We start from the raw sequence: 21,639 nt of genomic DNA on the forward strand, positions 1-21,639 counted from the left end.
TTCTGAAATGGGTCAATTGGTCCCATCTCCCAACCACTCCTTGCTACAAATAGAGACAGCTGGGATTGAAAGACGCTCGCTCACAAAGCCAACAACTTGCTCACTCATACACCGGAATCTGCAATACCCAATAAATATCTGACATAGAAAGCAACGTTTAGATAGAGAAATCAACTAAGAAAACAAATAAACCACCTTCTTTCGCATTTTCCAGAGAGAAGTAGAAACTAAAATTCGGTTTTCATCACTTTACTTTTTTTATTTATATCCAGAAGAACAAACAAACAAAAACTACATTAAATTAGTCAGTAGATGAGATAATCATGAACAGTGTCAGAGAATAAACTAGTAATGCCAAAATATTTAACAAATGACTTGCAAGAAAATTCACTTGCAACTTTACCTTTCTTTTTCTTTTTTTTTCCCCCCCTCTTAAAGAGAACCAAACAAGACAATGAACCAGAAGTTTCTATCTTTCTATCTTCTATGTAAAAGAAATTGAGTAGAAAAGAAATGTAATAAAGGTCAGAGCTTTTACTTCGTTTTGGGCATATTTTATGAACATCTCCTCTCCTTTGATGACGCTTGTTTTGGAACAAATCTTTGAATTATTATCAATTCACGTGTTCCTATCAGTAGCGTCAACTCAAACACCAATCATAATAATTTCTAATGCTCTAAATATCTTGTCTTAAAAAGATTATCAAATCAATACGTTATCCTAAACCCATATCTGAATCTCATGGAGAAGACAAGTATGCTCCAGAATCACTTGTTTTGTGATGTAAAAATGTGATATTTTCAAATGGACCTACGCGAATCCAATAGAGGATTATGATACAACTGTGTCAAATCTATATATTTTTGCAGTCGTTGACGTGTCCCGAAATTATAGGAAAAAAAGTCAGGTTATATATGCATATTATTATATAATTAAATATTATTTTATTTTTAATTTAAAATTATTTAATTATATAATATATTATTTATATATTTAATTTATTTATCCAATTAGTAAATATAATCCTATTTTATACTGAAAATTAAGTATGGATTTTTTTTTGGAATAAAAACGAAATACCATGGGCAATTTATCTGTTTTTTTAAGGTTGTGTTGTTATCGGTTAGACAGTAATCGAAAAATGTCTAGATTCATTGTGTTTATGGGTTATTAACTTGAGTGGAACCAATGATTGATGAACACGTAATCAAAAGGGTCAAGGTTGGTGAGTCAAAGGTGGGGGACATGGGTTCTGAGTTCTGACATTAATGGATAAGTTAAAGGGCCGACAATTATTTCCCATCCGAACTTCGTCGAAACAGATTTTCCAACAGGCCCATTTCCCCACTCTTTCCATAATTTTGATAGATAAGATTAACATGCACAAGGGTTATTGTTCATATAAACAATAATTAAAAACAATTTTTGAAATGGATAAGAAGGTGAAATGTTTACAGCGAGGAGACTAAAAACCTCTCATCTTCAATGGTTCTGTTAATGGGTTTTTTGACGGTGACTCTGCCTTTTTTTTTGGATCTAGACAACCTTTGTTTGTTGAGATCGATTAGAGAGTTTGTCTTTTTTAAGCGACTCTTTCCCACAATTATTACCACCAACTCGAGACAATCTTTGGTCAGATCCTATTGTGTCATTACTTACACGAGTATTCAACATTTATACTAGATCTCTATATCTATCATATTTTTGTTTCAATAAACATGATTAATATCTCTCAAGAGTGTTCAAATTATCTAAATATCAATATAAGTGTATAACATGATGTATATAATAATTCTAATAGTAAATGTTAATAAAAGTCAGATCATCTTATCTGTCGCTTTTTGTGTCTCATAACACAATCCCTAAGAGACGTAAATCATGTGATATAAAAAATTCTTTTGAATTCTTTCAATATGAATTTCTTCAGCATTTTGTTTATATACACATTTTTACTTGAATTTAGTAATTTATATAATCTATAAAAATATATCATATGAGGAGAATATAGAGTATTTTTTTAAGTCTTTTATGAAAAAATACTTGGATACTTAACGTTTTATATAAACTATAAATATGGTATTTTATTTCTCATAAATAATTGTATCTTAAATATACAACGTTAGAAATATTAGTGTGATTCTATTTAGTGTTGCCCACACATGATCTTATTCATTTTTAAAACCAAAAGTTTTTATGATTTTATTTAAATGAATATTTTAGCTTTTCGATTTTTGTTTGGGTTCGCATATGGAACTCATCAGCTAATAAACCCAACCAATTCATCTTCTAAGATTAAAAACTATTGGTTCTGATGTAATCACACCCATTAAAAAGTTTTAATCCATAAAAGAGATCCTTGGCCATATAGCAATGAACCTTAACACTAAACAACATTCATAAAACACAATTTACGGATTCTCCATTGTGCTCCTTATAAAAGTGCTTTACAAACTTAGTATAAGATTTGAGTAAAGATGTGAAAACAAGGCTAATACTCATGTTGTTCGTAATACATGAGTCTAAAGATTTATCATCTTGATCAACTTAATCATCTTAAGTATATTGGGTCAACTTTAGTTTATTTAGTTCTCCAAAACAAACCAAAGATTTATTTAATTTACCTTATTTAATGTTTTATACAAGCATGACCTCAAAAAATCTATATGTCTAACAATCATAAATTAAAAAGTATGTATATATATTATATCTATTTAAATTAGACTAATATTTTGTAACTTAGTTTTGCTAAAAAGATCGTTTTTAACTTTTTAACTTTGAAATATTTATTTACTAAAATGATCTATATGTTATTATATAATGAATGATTTTATATGAAAATAAAATAATATTCAATCGTATAATAATATAATAATTATATACTAAAAAATATGTATAGAAAATATTGCTCAAAAGAAATTGATGTTTAGACATCACATTCTGGGCGTAAAACCTCGCTTTTTTCTTACCCCATTTATTCCATTTTATATTTAATAATTGATTTTCAATAATATAAAAATTAATTCCAAATTTTTTTATATTTAATAATTGACTTTTTACAACTTAAATCTAATTGAAAATTTTTTAAAATTGTGCTTATTTTTCCACTTATTCTTTTCAAGAATCAAATTTCAAGCATTCCTTTTCCTTTAAAATTAGGATTCATCTTCCCAACCCATTACGAAGGCCCGTCCAATCTATCACCAAGTTAACATTCCTTTTCTCTGCTCACTTTACCTACCTTGCTTTAATCCCAAGTCTAATTTGTCAACTCAGTCTTTCTTCTTCAGATCTCTCACAAACACGTCGTCCAATCTATTTACCTTTCTTTCTTCTTTCTGTGAATCTTAATATGGGTAAATTTTCAGTAATCATTTACATAACTATAGCTCTGCTTCTTCTCTTATTTCTTTCGCAATCGCCCAAGCAGCCTCAGAACCACCGCCACCGAAGGCTGAGACTTCGATCTTCTTTCAAGTTCAACCCTACACGTCACGAGCCTGTCCCATTTGACCCACTTGTGGCCGACATTGAGCGGATTCGCGAGGACAGGCAGTGGGAGAAATTGTACATGGAGGACGCGCATCCCGAGCTTGTAAGCCATGAACACGAGCCTGCCCCGGGCCATGAGAGTCAGCCCGAGTGGGAAGATTTTATGAATGCAGAAGATTACTTGAACGATGAGGAGAAGTTCAATATTACCAATAGGTACAGTTTTTATACTGATACGATAGCATCTTAATTGTTTAGTTTGTTTGCATTGATTGGAAGAAAGAAACATTTGAAGTTGATGTTAGTTTGATGTGAGATTATTAATTTATATTTCTTTATAAAATCTTGAACGCTTTATACAAATTGATTGAATAGATGCTGTTTGTGATGAATAGGCTGGTGCTTTTGTTTCCAAAGATTGATGTGCAGCCACCTGATGGGTATATTAGCGAGAGTGAGTTGACTGACTGGAACATGCAGCAGGCTGAGAGGGATGTGATGCACAGGACTCAGAGAGAATTGGAGACTCATGATAAAAATCGGGATGGACTTGTGTCCTTTGCAGAGTATGAGCCTCCCAGTTGGGTTCGTAATGCAGGTAAATATTGTTGTATGGTGATGGTAGATGATTGTACGGTTGGTATAATTGAGTAGTTGAGCTAGTTAGTGAGACTAACATGTAAGAATGTGTTAGTGCATAACTTCATTCTACTATGCAACACTAAGGTCACAAAGTCACGTTATTCACTCAGTATGAGGAGAGTCAAGGGGAACATGATATAACTACGTAGAAGGACTACTGTTGACGGTTCTGAAAGTCCAAGTATGGAAAGTGCAAAAAGCCTATTTTGTTTTACCAGCCTTTGACATTGTAATTCTTGACCCAAATTTGGGAGCTTTGCCTCATCATAATCAATTGATTATGTCAAGTTTTGTTTTGAGTGTTGGATAAATCTGCTTATATTTACTTCTCAGCTGGCCTCACTAAGCCATTCCTTTTGCACAACTGATAGGCCTCTTAATATATCATTCAAAGTTCCTTTTTTTTTTTTTTTAAAGAATTTGGTGTTGTAATTAGTGACCCAAATTGAGAGCCTTGTTTTTGTTCAAGTGTTGCATACCATATGGTTATATTTAGTTCTCAGCTGGCCATACTAAGCCACTCCAACATATTGCGGCATCCAAATGGAACCACCATCTCTCAAGTTTGCTGTATATAATTCATATCTTGTGTTAATTCATTGGACCCTTGATCTTTTTTCATGTGAGTAAGCTTGGTTGCTAATTTTGTTGTTCTTATTTTAAATTTATCAGATAACAGTTCTTTTGGCTATGATATGGGTTGGTGGAAAGAGGATCATTTTAATGCAGCGGATGCTGATGGAGATGGTCTTTTGAATATAACTGAGTTTAATGAGTGAGCTTCTTCTTAATTGGCAAATCTAATTAGTGAAAGACAAGAATGTATTCCTTCCTGTTAGATTCATCTAATTGATCATGATTTTTTCTTGTGATTTATGGTTTTGTAGTTTTCTACACCCAGCTGATAGCAAAAATCCAAAGCTTATATTGTGGTTGTGCAAAGAAGAAGTAAGGTGACATATTGATGAGATTCCCTATACCCATGTTTATTTTTCCTGCCTTATGTGTGTTTATTTGGTTCTTTCTTTTTCTATTTATACTGCAATTTTAATTTCTGTCTTTTCTAATTTCTTTTCTGGTGTTGTAACTTAAAACAAGTTCCTATCATATTTTGTGTTTGACTTGTAGATAGTATAAAGCAAATTTTATATTGGAAGAGATCATGACACCGGCTTATAGAATTCACCAATTCAATTTTCTTTTTAGATCTACACTTCTGACTTATTTTCTGAACAACATTTGGAATGTGTTCTATTTCAATTTAATATCTTTGATAATTTATCAAAAAGCACCAGCAGGTAAAGTTGGTGGTTCCTATTTTAATTAGTGAACATATTGGGTTAGTTAATGAATAGTAAATTGTGGCGTTGCTAGAGTTAGTTGGAGCTCAAGCTTTTAGGATAATGGTATGTGTAGGCTTATGAAATAGAATCCTAATTCTAGTCAAATACAAAATAAACATTCTATGCAATTGCAAACAAAATTAATGGAATATTGTTTTAGAACCATTTTGATATTTAATTAATGGAATATTGTTTAGTGCTGTAATTTGTTAATATTTTTTTTATTTGAACAGGAGATTTATCTTGGCTCAGTTTTATCATGAGCCATGACTTACATTAATCTTGGTCCCATTTATCAGGCAATGTTTGCACACAAATCTCTCTCAGTGTGTAAATAATAGTTTTCAATATAGCCTTAATTAGTTTCTTAGGTATTTTTATAGTGTATTTTCTGCTTGTACATGCGTATATTCTAGTGCAAGTACAGTAAGTCAGAATCACTCCCTGCCAATTGATTTTGCACTTTTATTTTCTAGTTGCTATCTACATTAGTGCGTCTACCATATGTTCTCATTTCAAATTATGTTAACTCATATTGTGACAATCATTCTTGGCATTTGGCTCTTATTTAGGGAGAGAGATTCAGACAAAGATGGTAAAGTTAATTTTAAAGAATTTTTCCATGGGCTCTTTGACTTGGTAAGGAACTATGATGAAGAAGGTCATAATTCTTCTGATTCATTTGATGACTCAATGGATGCCCCAGCTAGACAGTTATTTTCTCAGCTTGACAAAGATGGTGATGGGTAATAATTAAAACTTATGATATGTTACTACTTCCTTCTTGATTGCAGAAGTTATCTTCTTGTATTGTCAAAATAACTTGAATCTCTGCTTTGCAGATTTTTGGCAGATGTAGAGCTAATTCCAATAATTGGAAAAATTCATCCATCAGAGCGATACTATGCAAAACAACAAGCAGATTACATCATATCTCAGGTGTTTATATCTGACTTTGTTGTGTCATCCTTCTTATTCTACTGAAATCACAATTTGGTTCATCAAAGCAGTGTTATTATTTTTCTCAATTATTCTGGATGTCAATGTATGAGATTATTCACTGATTCATATATTTGGACCCAAGTTCTTTTGCTGAAGTTTTCATTTTTTCCTCTGTTCTAAAAGCTCAATCTCCCTGAAAATTTATGACCTTAGTTGACTGGTCAATTAAGTCCCTTTGGATTGAGGCCTCAATGTGAAGTTGAATTTGGAAAAGTTAGCCTATGTTTGTAAGACAGAAATACGTGGTGCAGCTCAGGCTTAATTAGGAAGGCTTAGGTAGTAGATCACTTCTTTGCTGGCTTATTTAGGAAAGCTGTTTTATGCCATTCTTGCTACCACTTGGATCATTCAGTCTTATAAGAAACACAAGGAAGCATCTTTTATTAAATATACTTATTTTAATATTGGCATCTTTCATTTCTCCAGCTATATTGGTATTGGGTGGTAGATGCTCAAGGATTGTGTTGATATTCAACAATATAATGATTTATGATAGAATTTGAGGGATGCGGATATTCCATTAGAATTAATGCCTTTCTGTTGGTATCTATCCAATTTAGATCTTCCCAATCCATTTAGTGTTTTCTTCCTGTCTTTTAAAGTTCTATATCAGTAGGCAATGGTAATTCCATTCCTAATTTTTGTGACAATTGACTCAGTGGTTTTGTTGAATTTTTCCCATCCATATTGTCCTATCCAGAGCCTATCATGTCAGTAAATTGCTGATCTTGCAGAGCTTTCTATTTTTTGTGGGATTTTGTTGAGGCAGTATATGTAATTTGCCATGTATCTTATGGGGTTGGTTCAGGCATTTTGTGATCCTCTATGGCCTTCTATCCAATTTTTGATTTGGAAACTACCAATTATGCTTGGGAGTTTTGACCTAAGGAATTCATTGATGTCAAGATATATTACAGTAGAAAGTTTAGTTTGGACCTCTCTTGCTTTATGCAGGGTTTTTTATATGAGTAATGTTATATGTATATACTTTTGAGTATATAGATAATGTGTCTTTATGTAATTGAGTGTTACTTTATCATTAATTTAAAATCGTTCAATCACATGATGACACATTATCTGTGTATCCAATTGTGTACTCAAAGTGTATGCACATAGTTTTATTGTTTTTATATTGCTTTGAATTGTGTATACATTTACATTTTCTGTTATCTTTAGTTCCTCTTCTCTTGAAACCTTGGCTTCTTAAGGAGATTTTTTGTTGCAGAAGTATTGGACTACCACATTCTTTGTAGTAACTATGGACACTATGTTTGGGTTATTCAATGTCTTTTAAGCAATGCTGCATCTTGTGGATCAAATAGCCGTTTGTCACTGCATTACTGAAGTGTGATGATCTGTTGCATATATTATATATCACTAATGAAAGGGGAAGGATAGAACTCCATGCCCAGCAAAATACTAAAAAAATTGTCTATACTGCAAGTTGAAAATGTGACCTTCCCCACCTGTATTTATGGATGGACATGGAAAATTACTGCAAGACTTATACTCAAAACTAGATCTGCTATTTTGATTTAACAGTCAGTTCAGAAGATTGAGTATTAAACATTATGTAAATTTTATTGCAGGCAGACACTGATAAAGATGGTCGTCTAACCCTGATAGAGATGATTGAGAACCCCTACGTATTTTACAGTGCTATTTTCAGTGATGAGGAGGAAGACAATTTTGACTACCATGATGAGTTCCGTTAATTTCTGGCCAGGTAATACTAGCCATTCTATTTGTTTGGAATCTTTATTTCCTATTGTCTTCTTACTAAAAAATTGACTTCTTTTTCACCATAATTCACAGGTCACTATGAAAAAACGAATAGATTTCAAATTCTTTGTTCGTGAGAATGTACTACTTAATATAGAATTAAAATTATGGAAGTTTTTACAACCTTCATTGAGGATCATGCCCAGCAAAAGTGCCTTACTGGGTAAGTTCCTGTGCTTGTTCATCTAATTGTGTATATACAATATATGATCAGTCATTTAGGTATTTAACTTCTTTGATGCAGATTTTGGAGATATCGACTGCCTCCAAACCTTGGATGGGCGGTTGGAACATTAACTTACTGGGGAAGAATTTGTTGAAGATAATTATATACTTTTTCAGTTGGTTTTTTTTTTTTTTTCAATCAATTTTCAATTAGTTGATGTACATGTACCATAGAACATCACTGATCATCATTATTTGTTCACGGTTTCCACTTTAGGTTTGATTAAAATCTAGGGCTGCTGTTATTGGGATTTGTTATCTTATAATTAATGAAATATTTAACAAAAAAAATTCCATTAAAATTCGGGGCAACTGTTGGCCCTAATTCACATGTCCATGGCAATGGTCTTGGTAATTTCTGTATTTTCTTTGTTGATATTGCCGGAACAAATATAAATCTCATGTTAATTGTTCAATGCTTCTGTCTAAACAAAAGCATGATATATACAAAAATAACACAACCATGTACTAGCAAAAATAATTCACTCTGAATTACCGCAAGCATTAAAATTACATTCACTTTGGTTTTTTTTTGGGCCGGGGGGGGGGGGAGGGGGGTGCGCCGGTGGGGGGGGGTGGGGTGGGGGGTGTTGTTGGTAAATGAAGTATATATAAAAGATTAAAAAAAAAAAAAAAGAGAAAAGAAACCGACACCTCAAGTGACTCCAAGAAACAACTTATTGTCATCGTTACTCAAGTGGCAATGATAACAAAACTCTATACAAATAATTGACTAAAGGCCAAAAAAACAGAAGAAAACAAATCGTGTCATAGGACTTCTCCTGAGGTTACAATTGAGCCTATGTTACATTCACATTTGCTCATTGGCTGTTCATGTATCAGAAATACATTTTTATTTCCTAAGCATTCATCTACAACAAGGGACTTTGAAGCACATTGATGGCACCACATAACAGAGCTTATTTTGTCATGGCATAAGTACAGCGGTCTTCCTCATTCCTCTTTTATATATAGGGCATTTCATCACCACTACTCTAATTGCATCAACGATATAGTCTATTAAGCATCAATCCTGCCATAATGGGTAAGACTTTGTATAGTGATCAAAATTTGAGGTACCCATAAACTAATTTGCTTGAGTTCTGTCAAATATTGAATGGCCAATGCCAGAAAACCAGTAAAAGAACCATATATTTTTACACACAAAGCATTTCCATAAGATACAGGCAGTCATATTCACAACTTCCCGGTTCAATCTTTTGCCATGTGTTTTGCCACAATGAAATACCTCTCCAAAACGTAACCTAAATATCAACTATACAAGAAAGTCTCTTTTTTAAGAGAAATATATAAATTTATGTCACGTCAAATAATCCTTAAGAGAAAAAACTAAAGAGAATACAGTATAAAGGAATCAAAGTCTAAGGCAGGTACTAAATGCATGACAGCATTGGTATGTGCAGAAGAAGATATAAAGGATCACTCTCTCAACAATGTACAAATGAATAATACATGTTGATTTGGACATAAATTGATCTGTTTATGAAGTCCTTTCATGAAAGGAGAACTGCAAATGTTGATCAGTTTCTGGTGATACCATTGGCTACAGCTGAGGATTTCAATATACTTTCAATTCAAGGAATTTCCCTGAAAAAAATTACAAGTAGTAATCTCATAAATTTAAGTTTGTTTTCATTATCCTTGAATAAAGATTCAATCCAGGAGAATAACTTCAAATCGTTTGAAATGCAGGCAATTTTCATACCCAATCAATAAGATAGGAACATTCCCACTAGACTCTTTAAGGACATTTCAAAGAACAATATCAGACTCTAATAATTTATTTTCTTAATAACAATTTGATAATTTTTATCCATTTTCTTCACCTTTATGGACATCAATTTCATAAGCATTTCCATTATCAACAAAAATCTTGCATATGTACAGTAGATTAGAGTATAAGTAGCTGTTCTTGGACATTTAAGAATCCAGTCATCTTCATCCAGTGACCACACTTTATGTCAGTTGAACAAGGTTTCAATACCAGTTTTATAAAGAACATTTTTTGAACTAGCGGTATTTTGATAAACAATTCATGTGAGAAGAAATCAGCTGTGAAGAAAGAAAAATTTACTAATTACATTACACACATATATAAGAACTTACCATTTAGGTGTGTCCTTTTTTCCGGCGAGGGTCGTCGTCATCATCAGAATCTTTATAGTCATCATCAGAATCATCACAATCGGAATCCTTTTCATCGTCAGACGGAGGAGACGGATCGAGACGAGCCGCATCCTTAGCCCACCGAATCAATTTCTCAACCTCATCCTCTTCATCGTTATCATCGCCAAACGATATGTCAGGACCAACAGGGAGTCCATTAACTTTCTTATCATCGTTATTAGAGGAGGAGGAGGAGGCTTTAAGGGCGGCGAATCTCGAAGATAGATCATCTCCCAGAACATTCTTTAATTCGTCGTCAACGTTGACAGTAACATTATCAACACGGCGATTGGATTGTGAAGAGGCAGATGATTGAGGAAGGGAGGGTCGGGATTTGAGGGCTTGGAAGCGACGGTCGAGATCAGAGTCGAGGTAATTGGAAGATATATGGGCAATATGAGAATTAACAGAGAGTTTTAAGAGCACTTCATCTTGAGCAGATTGAAGAAGTTGTTCAACTTCATCATTCATCTTCCTCCTGCTCATTTTGTTTTCTTTCAACACACTGTACAACTACCCAATTCTAATAATATAGAGACTCAAAAAATCCATGACCCGCGGATACGGATATAAAACGGATACGAATCGATAAATACGGGTGTAGAACGGATACGGATCTAACCCGCTCATTTTACCACTTCTATCAGAGAGTGAATTTTGCAGGCAACTCTCTCTAGTCTACCCTCGAGTTTAACAATTAATTCTTCACCTCTTCGAATTAGGGACTGATTAATTCTAAACTTCCAGAATATTTACAAAGTCTCCTAAAGACTTAAAAATGAAAAACAAATTTCAATAATACTGTTTTATCCTTAAACTGTTGATTTTTTTTTTAGGGAAATTATAATAAATAAGTAAAAATAAAGGACGTTAAAAAAATTATCCAAAACTTTAAAGATTAAGCAAAAATGCACTTAATTTAAAAAATGACTAAACTACCCTTATATATAAACCCTATATTTCCCACAGATTTATTGTTTAAATTCAGAGAAAAATTTAGATCTCCTATAAGTGCAATGGGTTTTGATCTTTTCTGTCGACTTTTCATATTTTTTGACAACCAAAAATGACAAATAAGGATAATACATCATCTCACTTCTTGTTTGAATCAATTTATTATTAGGAGTATTGAGATTTGAGGAAGATTTTGAAGTTTGAATGTTAAAGGTTTCAATTTTGAACAATGCATAAAATGTTTTAATTCTTGATTGTTTTGCTTGAATTTCTTGAGGGGTTTTGTGTTATTGGATGTATAAATTTGATTTGTATTAAAATTAGACGCTGAAATGACGATTTTTTACCTAAAAATAGGTTAGATCTATCGGCACTATGGTAATCTCCCACAGGCACTCGTGGGGTGAGGGAAAAATTTAGCATTTTCAAAATTTTAGGAGGAGGGGAAACAAGGAGAGATCCACGGGGGTCCGTGGGAAATTTTACACTAAATCGTGAAATTGACTTTTTTTAAATTATAATGCTTGTAGGAGATAGACTTTGAATGTTATAACTTTTGATCCGGGAGAAGTTACAGAGCGTGTATTATATCAACGCGAAGCTCGTTTCAAGCTCTATAATGGCAACTGGCTTTGCCAGTTGTGCCCAATTTGAAGGCCCAAATAACTGTTTCAGTGTATATTATGCAATTTTTTTGTTTTACCAAATTTAGGATCTTTGGTTTTTATGATTTTGAACTTATTTGTGACCAAACTAGACTTTTTTTATATGTAATTTTCAAATTTGACATCTGTCTCTTTAGTTTTACGCTTTTCTAGACATGTTTTAGGATGTAATTACAAAATTTCAAATCGATTTTTCAGTTTTCTCGTTCTTAAACTATTTGAATATGTAATTTTTGAAATTCAGATATGTTTTTTCAGATTTTCAAGTAATTTTTTTATTATTGATATTCTAGGGTATTTCAATATATTTATTTATTCTTAACATATTATTTAAATCTTTTATATATTATGTAATATCAAAAATCACCCATATTTTTCTAACATTGCTTTAACTCCTAAATTATTATCAAATATCCAAATACCCCCTTTACATAACATACAAACTAAATTTAATAAATTAAATTAAATTTTGAATTAAGATTCATATAAATATTTTCTTTTACAAATTGATTTTTTTGACTCAAATTCAGAAATACGAACTTCTTACTTTCAAACAAACCCGTAGTAATTGATATTAAGTAAAAATGAGAATAAAAATAAATGCTTGAATGATTTATACAGAAGTGGTAAAAGCCAATTCGGATATTTTAAAAAAAAAAAATCTATAATATTTTTGCTTAAAAATAGGGAAAATGAGTATTTAATATAATTTCCCTTTTTTCAATGAATTTTATTTTAAATGAGAATATTATTGATACCTACTAAGGATAAAAGAGTATTTTAAAGCCAAACCTTGAACTATTTTAGTCGGCTATTGTTGTTACTAGTGAGATTTTAAGAAAAAAATATGTAAAGGGATTGGAAAATAAAGCAAAAGAATATACAGGCATAATATGCCACGAACAAGGCGATTGACGACGCATCTTATGGAAGAGAGCCTTCTCTCTCAATCCGAATCCATACATGCAGATAAAATAAAAAATCTCTACTCGCACTGATAAAAATTCTACACATCTGAAAGGATAACAAAATGATTTCAGGGAAAAAAGCAATAAATGAGGTAAACGAGGCTCTAAAACTGTTGCACCAGCTGACACTACCCCATTAAGGATTCGTAGCTCAAAAGACTGTAGAATGGATTTTATGATTTTCAAACACAAGGTTGAAGTTGAAGTTGAAGTTGAAGCAGAAGCACAACTCTGCTGAGTTGCTGGCAACAATGAGCTTATATAAATGAAAGTAATAATACATCACTCGGCTTTTCTGATTCTTCACCCTACTGTCAACCCAAATCCAAATTTGTAGTCTTTCTTCTTATGATCTATCTGCAAGAAATTAATCCCAAAAGAATGTTAAAACAATCATGAAAGCCACACAGCCCAAACAAGGAAAGAAAAGGTATTCATTCAAGACATAGAGCATTCCCAGGCTCAGCATGTTAATCCTCACCTCAGCAGAAAGAATAAAATTAAGGCCCATATTTAGTCGCTCCTCCAGATAAGCAGCAGTGCAGCCATTGGAATCAATCTTCCCTCGCAAACGACACTGAAACAACCACAAGCAAAATTTATACAGAGAAATCATGCTGTTGTTAATAATATGTTCATGGAAAGTATTCATGACCAAGAGTACAGAAATAGAGGTTGTGCTACTCATTCCAATTTTATTTCAATGTGCACCCACCCAAAAATAATACCATAAATAGGATAAATTATTAAATTACATTTTTTTTTTTTTTTGGCTTTTGAAAGCTTACAAATTGATACACCACAAGGTTGACTGAAGAAATGAAACTCTCAAAATCTTTTATAGGATAAAAAAATGCAGTATAAAAGTAGTCATAGTCCATTGCAATTTCAAGCTCAACAAACAAGTATGTCTGCTCACCAAACAAGGTAGGGTTATGCTTGAAACAAACAAGAGTAAGTTAGATATAATCCTGACTTTAAAAGAAAAAATTACCTTTGGCTATCTTGTACTAGTAATCAACTGTAAGTAATCCACTAATTCTTTTATAAATGGACTTGAGGTCCAAAGTTATCATACAGCACCCATAACAGAGGATAAGAAAATCATGTTCACCTCAACTAAAGATTTTTTAAGCAAGAAAAAACTGATCAATCATAGAGGTAAAAGGGATCTATATTTTGTATTATTTTCTTAAAAGTATGATTCATATTGAATGTATGCAAAAATAAATGTGATACAAACAAATGTACTTCTGCCAATATTCAGTTAAACATCATAACATGTACAAGCATACCTGTCTAAGGATGTAATCATAACCGACACTAGCAGTGACATCTTTTGACATGTAGTTGTACATGAAATCCGATGCTAGAGATACCTAAGAAGCAAAAAATAGTGTAAGCTTACAGTGAACAACAAATTGGCCTCCTTGAAAACACTAGGCCTTCATTACCTTCTCAGATAACTTCTGAACATAGCTCAGAGCAACCATTCCAGTGCTAGCAACTTGCCCAGTGGCAACCTGCAATCATAAGAGAAATATGACCTGGTCAAACACATGTGAAACACAAATAGTAAGTGTTGTGGATAAACTTACAGATTCAACCTCACAACTTAAGTAGTCTGGTTCAAATAAACCAATTCTTCTTAAAAAAAGGAAACAGAATAAATATACATATTCTAACAATCAAGCTACTAGAATCACAACACCTTTTGATCCGAAAAGAAAAATAAAGAAAAACAACAAAATCAAATCCTCACAACCACCTATTCCACCTACTATCTGCTATTGAACTAAAAGATATGAAATCAGTGAGAATAGGACTAATACGATTTGCAATTACCATCTTGTCGGTTTCATATCGGCCAGCATACCCAATACCCGACTTCCGATGTTGACCAGCCCAAAATACTTCACCCCCCAAAGACAATTGTGGTGTCACACTCTGCAGAATGTTGGAAGATACAGTTAAAGATTGAAAAAAAGGGTACATTCTTTGATTTGTACATGATTACACCCTCAGAAAATATATAAAGAAACACTAACAGCCAATATAAATACACAAAAAAAAAAAAAAAAAACACCCATATCAGACAAAAAACCTCAGAGACAGATACACTGATTATGAAGAAAAAGTGAAACAGAGCATACTAACAACAATCATAAATTCCTACACCAACAGAATTAGTGTAGCACTGTTTAATCAGAAAATGAAGTAAACAGCAACAGAACTAACTAGAAAAAAGAAAACAAAGAAAAATCCTGTCTAGTAAGCATAAATCTCCCTTTTTTCTAGCTTCTTAATCCCTCCTTGATGATATGTGGATGTCCAATGTTATTCAAATAAGATGGCTTGTTTCATATCACTGGGTAATACACATACAGAGGATATAGAATGCCATTTTTTCCCTTTTTTGACAAGAAACACATGATATAGATTTTTTTTTTTTTTTTTTGTTTTGAATTCTAGCAAGGGAAAAACAGATAAGTTGTTTAATGAACATGTACACAAGGGGGAACTTATTTCAGAGGGCATGTATAAAATGTAAGTCTTTTACCAAAGTTATTAATGCATTTTTGCATCTCCAGGCATAAAATCTTTCTATAGGTCATTTTCTCAATTTGAATAAGGAGAGTAAGGTATTCTCTTTTGCTAAAAAACAAATATTTTCTATAAAAAAAAGTATACAAGAGTGAACAAAAAATCATACAAAAGTACATGCTGTCACTAACTAGGGCTCGTAAAACAAAACAAAATGAATACACGTCTCCTGTTCCGAACTCTTCAGCACTAAAAATTCATAATCAAATTTACACAAAAACGAATGCATACATACAAGTGATTCAGAGTCAGTATTTAGAATATCTTGTTTTCTGTCCTATCAGAAATGCTGTATCCATCTTAACATATCAACACTATGCATACTATAGATCTAACAGTCATAGAGAAAAGTAAAAACTACACGAGATAACACAAACAGACTGCATCATTTTGTGGAGGACATCCCAATTTTGTCTTGCTAGGATAAAGAAAACATTATAGCTAAGTATAAATTTCAAAACAATTGCTAATGTAATAATCTGCCCTCTGAAAACAGAATAAAGCAATTGTAAATTAGGAGACTTTTCTACTTCATTCCTTTTATGAGGAAGAAAGGAAAGCCCATTTTTAAAGCTCTACATGATTTCCCCCCCAAAACAGTACAAGCCATATTTTTCATGTTCATGTTAGCACTATATATTGTTCTTCATACAAATTCTGTATTACACAATTTTGAGGTAGCAGTATTGCTTCGCTTTTTCAGACACATACCTGGATGTAACTGGCCCCAAGTAGGGCACCATTTCCAAACTGAAACTGGGTCCTGTAGTCAGTACCCTGTATGAAGAGAAAAAAGTCAAACCTAGGAACACTCAAAATTATCATAATTCAGAAAAAAAAAATACATAATAACTTTTCTTTAAAAAAATGTACACAGTTTTGTCAAAAATTGCACAAACATCCTAGCTAACAGGTCCCAACAAATCAGAAAATATTATGCCTGTAGAAGTAGTTGAAGCAAGTGCGAGATAATCTAAACAACAATATTTTGAAGAAGATAATGTTTCCTAATACAAGGAGGTTTTCAACATTAACTTAACACATAACTTACCAGTCAAAGAAAAATGACTCACCTGTCTGTGAAAAAAAATGATACTTAAAAAACATAGGAAACAAAACAGACATAGCCTCTATCTCGGGCATCATAATCTCACAAGTTAGATGGGAGAAAAAAACATAGCAAAATCCTCTCTAACTAGCTTTTTCTCCCTATTATAAACAAATTCAGACTTGCCAAGACATTCATATTGTAATAATCTCAATGCAAACAAAAGGAACATATTGTTTGGATACATCATAACTAGTCCGCAAAAAAAAAAAAAAAGATAATAGCACTCTTGCATGGGATTTTAATGATGATTTGAAGATATACAATTGTACACCCTCTTCTAACTTTCATAGATATACACAACCAAAACACCTCTAACCTAGAAGATGAGCAACCCCAAACCTACATATGAGTAAAGTCACAAAGATGCTCAATGCATTATATATATTTATCATAGATATGGTAAGCAACATTGCTACAAGCAATGGTGAGGTAAGAGTACTTCACCTTGTAATCAAAGTTGATCATGCCATGTGACATATGAGGCTCATTCGTAAGCTGGAAAGGAGCACCAAAAAAGTTACTGATTGAAGTGCAAAAAATAAGAAACATACTTTCTTTTAAACATGAAGAGTGGGACAAAATCAGAAGGAAAAAAGAAAGCATTAAAATTTACCTGAGCATTAGCCTTCAATGAAAGATTGTCAGTCAAATCACACTTCACTCTAGCACTTAGTCTACCATCCGTCAAAATCCTCCCAATAAGCATCAACTGTGGGAAAACATTAGTATCCTTACTATTATTTAATGAAATCTTGTGAAATCAAATAGTTTCCAGGACCTCTTAGTATTAAGAGGATTGATTCAAAGTAAACATTGTGGTGATTGCCTACCTTTGGGTCTATGTAGTTAGCACCAAACTCATAGTGAGCAGTTGGGACTTTAACTGCTTCAGCAGATTGAGAAGGAATTTCTATTGGTCCCATAAACACACTGATGTAAAGTGATAAGTTTAGTAAGTAAAACAACAACATAGAAAAAAGATCAGAAATTGAAACATACAATAATGATTAAGAAAGAATAATGAAGAAGGATAAGTCACCTATGACTTAGTGAGAACTTCTGATTTAGTCCCTTGGTAAAATCAAAGCGCAACCCTTCAAAAAGCTCTGGCTTCAAAGACACTGAAAATGATCTAGTTTTAATACTTGTACTAACTATAGTATGAACAAGCAGCATTCCAAATACTTGCTTTATTTCAAAGTTACGAAAAATGTTACTCTTAGTAGCAGATAGAGCAAAACCCTAATACGGGAAAACTTCAAAACACAAAGAGTTCTCCTTTTCTAAACTACACCTGAAGTTTGAACCAAAATATGAAGAAATAAAAAACATATAAACAAATCCATTTCGCAAAATAACGAAAGAACAAAACTTTCTTAATCCTTGAGCTCCCCAAACAACTATCATCAAAACTAAATAGCACGGAAGAGTTCAAACCCAGACCGAATCTTCCATATCATCAATAAGACAAGTAGAAAATTTTCAAAAAACCAAGCACATTTACAAATAAATAAAAATCCCAGATCACGAACAAACAAGGAAACAGTGTATAGATCACAAAGAGAATCAAACAAAAAAGAAAAGTAAAGCGAAAGAAAATACAAGCCATGCATTAGAGTAAAAAAGTTAAAAAGGCAAGGATTGTACTGACTTAAAGCTTCACGGTGGATTTCCTCGTAGGGAATCGGGCAAGGCAAGTTGAAGTAATCGATTTTTTCATCTTCTTTGGGCTTAGCCGTGGAAGGGTCAGTATTGATAGTTGTACCTGGAGGTACAAGCCCCGCCATTGGTGCTGCGCTGCAACTGCTGGTAGTCTGAAGAAAATGAGAAAAAGAGGGTTTGGGGCTTGGAGGCGTATTATGTGGGTTTTGGAGAGGGTTTTATGTGACCTTCCTTGTAGGAGCGTCACCACCACCCTGTTTTATCATTTATTTATTTATTTATTTTGTTTTTCATTTTAATATCCCAAATAATATATATTTATTCATAATACCAAGGTTAACAAACTGCTGAAAGATGAAATTAGTATTTATTTTAAAGTTTTTTTGTAATTATTGATGATTAAAGTAGACTTATAACAATATAAGGAAAAGTATAATACTATATGTATAATTTTTATGTATAACTTTATATATAATTTTATACACAAATAACGATGTATTATTATGTGATTTGATATTATATTATCATTAATTTTTAATTGTCTAATCACATAATAATATGTCGTTATTTACATATAAAACAGTTTTCAAAGAAAAAATGTCATATGTTACAAGTGTTGCATCGCTATTACCTTATTGCAAAAGTATCATATTATATAGTTTTAATAACTTGATATAAGTGATTTTGTTTTAATACAATAAAATTTACCAGATCTTTCAATTACCTTCTCAATAAAATTATATGTACTTATTTTTTATATATAAATATATATATATTTATATATAAAATCATATAATTATATGATTTTGAATTAAAAATAAAGTAATACTTAATCATATGACGATATATACAATTATGTACCTAAAATAAGTATAAATAGTATTACTCATAAATTAATATAAGGCCAAAAGACTTATTCCCAAACCGAGTTTTGCTGAAATGATAAAGTTTTATTTGTTAAGTTTAGAAAGCTCAACTATCAACTATTCTATTAAAATTTATTGTTATGATTAAAGGTAAAAATGTTATTTAGTTAAAAAATTAAAAAAACTAAAAATTATCATATTCTCCCCTCTTTAATATAAAAAAATTTAATAATTTTCTCTATCCAAAATTTAAAAAGTGATAATTTTCTTTTAAAGTTTTAAAACTATCATCGAAGATGACAAACTTTATTATCTTCGACTATTTTTATCTTTTTTTTTTTTCCAACCAAATTATTTCTGTCTTCAACAAAAATACGTAATGATGGAAGGAGAGGCACTAAAAGAGAGAGAAGTCAGCTAAAGACAACAATAGGCGTTGGAAGTGCTGATGATTTCAAAACCTTAGTTATTTGCAAATTAACGCATTTACGGATGAATCGAACTTTGCAGTCTTGAAAATCAACTCCACATCATTACAATTATGAACATTTGGTGGCAATTTAACTCATTCATGAATCAAACTTTGCATTGATGAAAATCAACTCCACATTATTACAATTATGAACATTTGTCTCCGAAGATAATGACTTCAAATAATAATTAATAATTCACATTTTGACTCCTAAATAAATATAAAATCAATTAATATTTGCTAGTGCCATAGCATGCATTTATTTGGAACCAGTCTCAAGAAACTATTTGCCACAAATTTATCACGAGCCAAAGAATTTATTTTCACCCAAAGTTTTTTTTATTTTTTTACTTTTTACCTATCAATTTTAAAAAATTCAAAACATTTATTAATATATTAATTTTTAATGTTACTAGTCAAAGTAAAATCATCACTCTAAAATTTTATTTTTGGGTTAACAATCACCCTTTTTAAATTTTAAAATTACATTTATACCCTAAAAATTCATGAATAATGGCCACTAGCAAGGAAAATCCTAGAGGGAGACTGCCAAGAGCTACTGTAATGGGAGGGATCTTGGAGTCAGCCATAGGAAACACCGTTGATCGGTCGGAGAAGTGACAGTTTTAGTGAAGAGAAGAAAATGTAGCAAACTATGAGGTTGCACGCAAGGGAGAGGCTAAAAACTTTGAAGAATGAGAAGTCGAAAACATGAACAAACAAAAGAGATGTGTTTGTCGGCGAGTGGAGCACTGAGGACATGCCGGAGCAGGAGAAAATCATGACGAAAACCAGAGAACAGAGATGCCCGATGAAGGAGAGTACAACGCCCGCAATTCGTTGGAGAGAGAACGGGGCTGACATCAGCTCAGTTTCGAACAGAGGAAGGGGCCTGAGACGAAGGAAGATGATCGTCGAATGGTGAACGACAAGCTGTAAAGTTGCACAAGTTGCGGGTGGTGGCTCTGAAAGGGAAAAATATGTAGGGGTGAGCTGTTATTTTTCAAGTGTAAAGAGAAGCCTTAAAACTAAGATAAGAAATAAGAATAATTTTTTTTTTAAATAAAATTTTAAAATAATAATTATATTTTTAATAATAATAAAAAAAAATATATATATATTTAAATTTTTTAAAATTAATAACTAAAAACTTGAGAGAAAAAAAGTATACTTTTTGTGGGAAAAAAAACTTTGGCCTTTATCACGAGATGATTACAAAATGCTGGAAAGCTTGCTGGTGTCACGCCTAAGGTTGCGACAACTTTCTTAAATGTAGGCGGTGCTCCACATTTCATGGTGTTTTGCCAACGTGCAAATTGGTTGTTGGCATTTGTGTTGTCGACAAATATACTGCCAACAAAAATCGGAGTTTTGGGTTTACAGGAAAGTCAAGAAATCCAATTTACGGTTTCAGAATAGTCAAGAGAAAGGGAAAATTACGCGAGGCTGCAAGGGTGAAGTACAATGCAATAGAGGTTGTTTTTTCAATGTATATACGACGTCATTTTTTTGAAAAAGACTAAATTCGTTTTGGATTCATTCTCCAGTCAAATTCTGATTTCTAACAATCCCATAATAATCGAAACAAAAACACCCACACAAGATAAACCAGGTACAAATAGGAATTGAAAATAAACGTTGAGTTCTCAACTGTTTCAGTTTTTCC

At 32.2% G+C, this 21,639-nt stretch overlaps 3 protein-coding genes across 5 annotated transcripts; 1 reads left to right on the forward strand and 2 right to left on the reverse strand.

Moving 5' to 3' along the window:
- The first annotated feature begins 3,161 nt into the window (after positions 1 to 3,161).
- On the forward strand, positions 3,162 to 8,735 carry LOC123215518 (calumenin-B-like). Its single transcript, XM_044635647.1, has 9 exons — positions 3,162 to 3,706; positions 3,886 to 4,088; positions 4,805 to 4,907; positions 5,020 to 5,085; positions 6,048 to 6,221; positions 6,318 to 6,414; positions 8,067 to 8,203; positions 8,293 to 8,422; positions 8,504 to 8,735. Exons 1-7 carry the CDS (start codon positions 3,351 to 3,353, stop codon positions 8,190 to 8,192), a joined length of 1,125 nt encoding a protein of 374 aa, XP_044491582.1. The 5' UTR covers positions 3,162 to 3,350; the 3' UTR covers positions 8,193 to 8,203; positions 8,293 to 8,422; positions 8,504 to 8,735.
- Positions 8,736 to 9,144: 409 nt separating this feature from the next.
- Positions 9,145 to 11,281, reverse strand: LOC123215506 (46 kDa FK506-binding nuclear protein). 3 transcript variants are annotated; one of them, XM_044635628.1, is made up of 2 exons: positions 10,612 to 11,276; positions 9,145 to 9,517 (listed from the first exon to the last, which is right to left on the reverse strand). In XM_044635628.1, the coding sequence occupies exon 1, from the start codon at positions 11,155 to 11,157 to the stop codon at positions 10,615 to 10,617; it is 543 nt and encodes a 180-aa protein (XP_044491563.1). In that variant the 5' UTR covers positions 11,158 to 11,276; the 3' UTR covers positions 9,145 to 9,517; positions 10,612 to 10,614. The 3 variants fall into 3 exon arrangements, with proteins under 3 accessions (XP_044491563.1, XP_044491564.1, XP_044491562.1); XM_044635629.1 differs by lacking the exon at positions 9,145 to 9,517 and adding an exon at positions 9,596 to 9,760 and having other exon boundaries at positions 10,612 to 11,281; XM_044635627.1 differs by lacking the exon at positions 9,145 to 9,517 and adding an exon at positions 9,764 to 10,092 and having other exon boundaries at positions 10,612 to 11,239.
- A 1,890-nt stretch (positions 11,282 to 13,171) lies between these two features.
- LOC123215381 (mitochondrial import receptor subunit TOM40-1-like) lies at positions 13,172 to 18,862 on the reverse strand. The gene is made up of 11 exons (XM_044635443.1): positions 18,625 to 18,862; positions 18,013 to 18,094; positions 17,804 to 17,903; positions 17,587 to 17,682; positions 17,418 to 17,468; positions 16,574 to 16,639; positions 15,104 to 15,205; positions 14,713 to 14,781; positions 14,554 to 14,637; positions 13,740 to 13,835; positions 13,172 to 13,615 (listed from the first exon to the last, which is right to left on the reverse strand). Exons 1-11 carry the CDS (start codon positions 18,758 to 18,760, stop codon positions 13,562 to 13,564), a joined length of 936 nt encoding a protein of 311 aa, XP_044491378.1. The 5' UTR covers positions 18,761 to 18,862; the 3' UTR covers positions 13,172 to 13,561.
- Positions 18,863 to 21,639: the final 2,777 nt, after the last annotated feature.

Source organism: Mangifera indica, chromosome 5 (genome assembly GCF_011075055.1).
Source record: "Mangifera indica cultivar Alphonso chromosome 5, CATAS_Mindica_2.1, whole genome shotgun sequence".
Lineage (NCBI taxonomy): Eukaryota > Viridiplantae > Streptophyta > Magnoliopsida > Sapindales > Anacardiaceae > Mangifera > Mangifera indica.